General features: G+C 25.4%; 1 protein-coding gene across 1 annotated transcript; it reads right to left on the reverse strand.

Annotated features, from left to right (window-relative positions):
* Window positions 1-364: 364 nt before the first annotated feature.
* Window positions 365-2,241, reverse strand: LOC122628593 (superoxide dismutase [Mn], mitochondrial). Its single transcript, XM_043811031.1, has 3 exons — window positions 2,070-2,241; window positions 1,407-1,696; window positions 365-1,015 (listed from the first exon to the last, which is right to left on the reverse strand). The coding sequence occupies exons 1-3, from the start codon at window positions 2,105-2,107 to the stop codon at window positions 687-689; spliced, it is 657 nt and encodes a 218-aa protein (XP_043666966.1). The 5' UTR covers window positions 2,108-2,241; the 3' UTR covers window positions 365-686.
* Window positions 2,242-6,641: the final 4,400 nt, after the last annotated feature.

A 6,641-nucleotide genomic window follows, 5' to 3' on the forward strand; every position in this document is an offset into this window, starting at 1 on the left:
TAAATTAATTCTGGATCATCGAATTTTATTCTAAATCTAATTATTTACCGCGCATAATATATTGATTACAATTTTTAGGTTATAAGCCTAGTCTCTAACGATGTCTCGGTCACTTATGAACATTTGAAAATGTTATAAATATTTTTAATGAAGTGATCAGTAACAGGAAAAATTGTGTGTTATCGTTCAAAAATTGTAATAAAATATAATAATAAACGTAGGTGTTTTTGTTTAACATTCTATGTATAAACAAAGTGGTAAGATAAGGACACGTGCAGGAATGCAATTATTTACTTAAACTTATTTTTACTGAAAAGAATGACATCACTTGTGCTAATATATTTCTAAAAAATCGATGCATCAATTTCTTCAATTATTAAATTGTATTTTGCAATTTCCATAACATCAATTTATATATGATACATGAAGTTAATATGAAAAGTATCCAAGTTACATAAGTAGATATATATATATATTAATTTTATTTTTATTTCTTATTCACTGTATATGCATTGAATAAGTACCTAAGATATTATAGGAAATATTTCTATAAAATAGTAACACAGGTGTAGATATACTATCTTATAAAAAAAATTGTTGAAATCAATAACTGTTTTATATGGTGCACAGTATATGGTAATTTCAAATGTGAAGTATTACGCTTATATAAAGCATATATAAAGTACTTAACAGCCAGATGCCTGTTTAAAACGAGCACTGACATCCTCCCAATTAACAATATCAAAGATTGCTTTTACATAATCAGGTCGTACATTTTTATACTGAAGGTAATATGCATGTTCCCAAACATCAATACCAAGAAGAGGTATGAGGCCAGTTGTAGCCTGTAAAGGATCCTGATTCGCACAGGTAGCAATTTTAAGGGACTTTGATTTCTGATCGTATCCAAGCCATCCCCATCCAGAGCCTTGAATGGCAACGGTACTCTCTGATAAACGTTTTTTCATCTCATCCAAAGAATGAAAGTCTTTTTCTATCTGTTTGATAAGAGCATCTGTCAAAATATGTAAATATATATTAGTATCATTTTCTAAAATTGTTTTAAGTATCATATCATAAAAAACAAAGAGAGTGCAAGGTCAAAACTGCAAAAAAGAAACGAGTATGATAATAATAATCAATTTTCTCTTTTTTTTTCTTTTATGTTAAATCCATACATTTTTACCAAAATGCTTCACTAATTTAAAACAGATATGACAAATAATAAATATGTATGGATTAATTAATGAGATATAAAGATATAAAAAAATTTCAGAGAATTTATCTAAATATATATAATATTGATTAATTGCTCAGTAAAGATTATATATATTGAAGAAAGACAAATTTTATAGCATTTTTATTGGATATAATAATAGCTATGTAATAAAATTGTTCAAATATACCATTTGGTTTACCACCACATGGCGACAGATTTTTCCAAAAGATACTATGATTGAGATGGCCACCTCCATTAAATTTTAAAGCAGGACCAAGTGCAATTTGCGCATTTACATCGCCTTTAGCAACAGCTTCTTTCAGTTTTTCTTCGGCAACATTCAAATTATTAACGTAAGTTGCGTGATGTTTAGAATGATGTAGTTGCATAATTTCTGCACATATTATCGGTTCCAATGCCTTGTATTCATAAGGCAAATCTGGTAAGCAATGTTTCAGTCTTGCACATTGATCTTTACTATAGAAAATATTAAGAATTTTATGTTAGTATAATTATAGAATTAATTATATAATGAATGCTTAATTATTCCAACCAATCATGATGCTAATTTTGTTATGTTATAATTGATAGGTCGATGTAAAAGGATATGATATTGAGCAAAAAAGTCTTGTTCCAAATATATAAGAAATTTGTATATCTTCGTTATTTAATTAATTTTTCCATTATAAAATTAATTTATCCATTATAAAATAATTAATTCAGTTAAATACTGAAAATAGTCATTGACTTAAAATGGAATGTAGTAGATAGTAAAAGGGTTAGAAATTATATAATGCAAAATGTATAAATGAACAAATTCGTATATGAAGGAAAATGTAGAAAAACTTACGTGATATTAGACGTCAGAATTCTTTTAATGGAGTACATTGTCGTAAATATATATGATAAAAACTTTTTTTTTAACTATTATGTTCCGACTTTAAACGGTAAGGGTACCGGTTACCGGTGACGTCTCGCAGTAGAATGAGCATAAGAGTTCTACAACGAGGACGAATGAGACCAATGAAGAAGTATACGTAATTTCTATATGATAAATCTCGTTTTAATTCTGATAATGAATGCTACTTTGGACGTCAATAATTGCATATTACGACCTTGTAAATAATGAATATATAGATATAGTGTTCTACATAAAACAAAAAAAAAAAAAAATATTGATAAACTGTAAAAATAATTATTTTTACAATTAGACAAAAAACGTTGGCAATTATAAAATTGTCAATGGATTTCAATCAATTTTTGAAAAGAGTAAGTTTTAATAATTTTAATAATTATTTCGTTTATTTTCTTTTCGAATCTAATTGAGGAATTATTTTGTTGTTTTATTTTTTAATAAGTTTCTAACACGATTGTAAGGAATATTAAGAAATGAAAGTTTCTCTGTGACTATAATTGAAATATTGCGATATTTTTTAGTCATTAATTATATATACATTTTATTTTTTGTGTTACGCGCCTGAAAATAGCTATCGTTCTACACTTGATTGATAATTACGACTGCAAGCGTCATCTATCAACGAGAAAACTTTTTTATCGACAGATTTATCGATTGAGCGATATTCGCCATTTTCTTTTTCCTTTCAAAATGTCAAATTCTACTTTCGAAGTATTTATATTTATTCAATATTAGAAAGATAATTAATTCAGCATTGCACAGAAGTAAAAGTATTTGTTTATTTCTCTTTCTCGAAATATTTAGGTACAATCCACACAAATATATACAAACAGTACTGGTCACATATACAACGATTTTTCTTTCAATCTTTTAGCTCACAGTTTAAATAGATATTCGCAAGCGAATATTATGATGATTGATATAAACGATATCGCGATCTATCGTTTGTCGATATTTTTAAAATATAAATCAGATCAAATGGTAGATCTGAAAAATTTGCATATATGACTGCTCTACGTCAGATCTGAAATAAATGTCTTTAAATAAACATATTAGATAGACGAAAGCATGATATTGTTAGAATTTTAAATCGTCACATTGTACATTTACGTAAATTGGCGAAGATTCACTTTCGACAATCGCTCGCATAATAACTCTGATTAGATCACTTTTTAATCGAATTAACAAGACGGCGCGCTTGGAAAAACATTATAAAATGATTTCCTATTAATAAATATCAAATTATATAAATATTATATCTACAAAAATATCATTTACAATCACACACATGTTACGTCCGATGAATAAGTTATATATATATATATATATATATATATATATATATATATATGTATATATATATAAAATATAATATAATATATAATAATAATATATATAATATTATATTATATATTATATAGTATATTATATATATATATTATATATTATATTATATATGTATATATATGTAGTAATAAGAAGCAGAACACATAGAAAGTAGAATAATCTGTTTAGTCGTCAATAAGAATTCTCAACATACTGACATATAAAACATTATTCCAGCCAGCACTTTATGTGCACGATTATTATTACTGTCAATCAAATATAATTTATTAGAGAAATATTTCAATAAAAGTCTGTTGCCTCGAATTAATAGGAGATTCATAAATGTATCGTTATTTAGATACACAAATAGATAAATATTAATACAAGAGATTATATATATATATATATTGCACAATTTAAAAAATTATGGTATTATGTAGAATAAAAATATCAAAGTATAGTATACAATTTAGTTTAGTTTAGTAGATTCTTATTTCAGTTTTTTAAGGAAATTTCATAATTTCTATATTTTCACACGTACATAGTGCATTCGGTTGTTCTCTTTCCTTTTACTTTTCTTTTTTGTGCTTCTTATATTCCCTTCGCAATTAATAAATACTTTTTGCAATGAAACTTGGACCGATTGAACTTTATAAGAAAGTTCAATGGAATTTTTTAATTAACATCAATAATTGTCAGTTAAATTATCAAAGTTAGAATAATAGAGGTTTAAAAAATTTTTCTTAAATATATATACTCTGGCATCAGAAAGAGAAGTATATTTATAAATGAAATCTTATTTGTCATTTAAGAAACGCAATTATATATCGGCAGTTTTTTTTCTTGTTTGTTTTTTCTTTCTTCCTTTTTGTCTTTTTGTTTTATTTAAATTGTTTCTTGCAACGGGTCAATTGAATTCAATTTAATTTTATTGTGGTCTTGAACAATATATCTCCCTAATTTGTCATTATATATATATGTATATATATATATACATACATATACATATATATGACACTCTTATTTTTACTCTCTGCTACACATATCCTAAATATTTTCTATGATTGTGTAATCAGGGCTCAACATAACTAATTTTTAAATTATAGTCAATACACAGAGCCGAAGCTAGAGTGGAATGTTGAAATATAATATGCAATTGTGCCTTGTATGTATGTATTTATGTATGTATGTATGTATGAATGTATGTATGTAGTTATGTATGTACTTATTAAAAACTACGGGTACGTTTTATAAACATAAATAGAAACACACAAGTAAGTCACCATCTTTGAAAAGTCAAATTCATTCGAAAAATTATTTTACATTTCCCCTTGATAAATATTGTCATCCTCCTTCACCCTTCTCATATTTTTCCACTATATCATATATTTGTCCACTATACCATCATTGTGTCCTCTATTATTTAGTAGTGGCCCCCTTCCTTTTCGCATTTTTAAAATTTTTTTTTTATTTTTTATTTTTTATTATTTTTGTGCTTGATGCGCAATGATAAATAAAAGCTATGTCTTTTCTTTTTACTTTTTTCTTTTCTTTTATTTTTTTTTCTTACCCCTCTCATAAAAACAGCTTTACAAGGAGCGTCAACCACGTTATATATCGAGGTATAATGGAACAGTGGAATTTGATACACAAGGCAGTACAATCATTACTACATATATTTTCTCATAACACGTACCTGATATGATATTTTATCATAGAGATTATACATATTTTATCCCATCCCCTAATCTCCCCTAATCTCCCATCCCACCCCACCCATCATATTAATATATCATTCGAAATCCACTTTCCATTAGTAAGCCACTTAAGCAAGTAATGCTTTAGAACATGGAGTCAGTAATCTTACTTTGTGTATTTCTATCGAATTAGAGCAACAAGAATATTTTGTCTCTTATTCTAAGAGAGACAAGCACACTTGTATACAATCTTTTATTTCTTTTATATATATATATATATATATATATATATATATATATATATTCCAGCATATGTGCGTTTGGAATTAGGTTGTGTAATTTCGTTAAGAATGAATTTGTTCCCCCGAAATTATCATTTATCATCGTTATTATCGTTATATGTATATCATTATTATTATCATTATCATTATCATTATCATTATCATTATCATTATTATTATTATTATTATTAATATTATTATTATTATTATTATTATTATTATTATTATTATTATTATTATATAGATGTTATTGTTATTTTTCAATTATATTATTGTTGTTTATTATAATTATATTCATTTTTTTTTTTTTTAAATAATTTACGAACACAAAAATTGATAGGAAGCACAAATAAATAAATTGAAGTACAACAGAGAAAGAGATAGAGAAAGAGAGAGAGAGAGAGAGAGAGAAAGCGAAAGAACATTCACGTTTCGTTTGATCTTTCATAAAAAATATCTAATATCTCTCTTAAATACCGTCTTGAATATAAATTAATGTATGTACAACGCGCTCGACGTGTTGTTGATTAGTTAAATCTAATTAATATTGTTACGTTATGGTACCCGATGATAAAACATGATCTAACGATTATGAACAAAAACGCTCGTTATTTAATTTTATTACACAATAGCAATATTTACGATTAGAGTATACCAAGTGGGGTATTTGCGACAGATTACAGATGGAAGCCCATCATCTTCTCTCGAATTAAGAAACATATTTCATTTTATGAATATTCAAATTATGCATTGTGCTTTTTTTTTTTTTTATTTATATATTTCTTTCTTTTTTTCATTTTTTTTTTTTCTTTCCTTCTTGTCTTTTTTCTTTTTCGACGTCATTCATTTCGTCGTACCTATGGATATACGCTTGACGAAATTATTATCATTATTATTATTTTTATTATTATTATTAATATTGTTATTATTATTATTATTATTATTATTATTATTATTATTAATATTATTATTATTGTTATTATTTTTTCTTTTTTTTTTCTTAATCCCTTTTAAGCTAATCCTAAATCATTCGCCTCGTTTTTCTAATCTAAAGTTAAATGCGTCCTATAGATTTAACTAGAGAGTATTGTTTTTTTTTTCTTCTTCTTCTTATTATTAGATAATATATACATTTAATGATCACTCAATGATTATTTTTTCATTAAATATGAACAACGAATGGAGATAAAATAATAATCGTG

The sequence above is a fragment of the Vespula pensylvanica genome, chromosome 4, assembly GCF_014466175.1.
Source record: "Vespula pensylvanica isolate Volc-1 chromosome 4, ASM1446617v1, whole genome shotgun sequence".
In the NCBI taxonomy this organism is placed as follows: Eukaryota; Metazoa; Arthropoda; class Insecta; order Hymenoptera; family Vespidae; genus Vespula; species Vespula pensylvanica.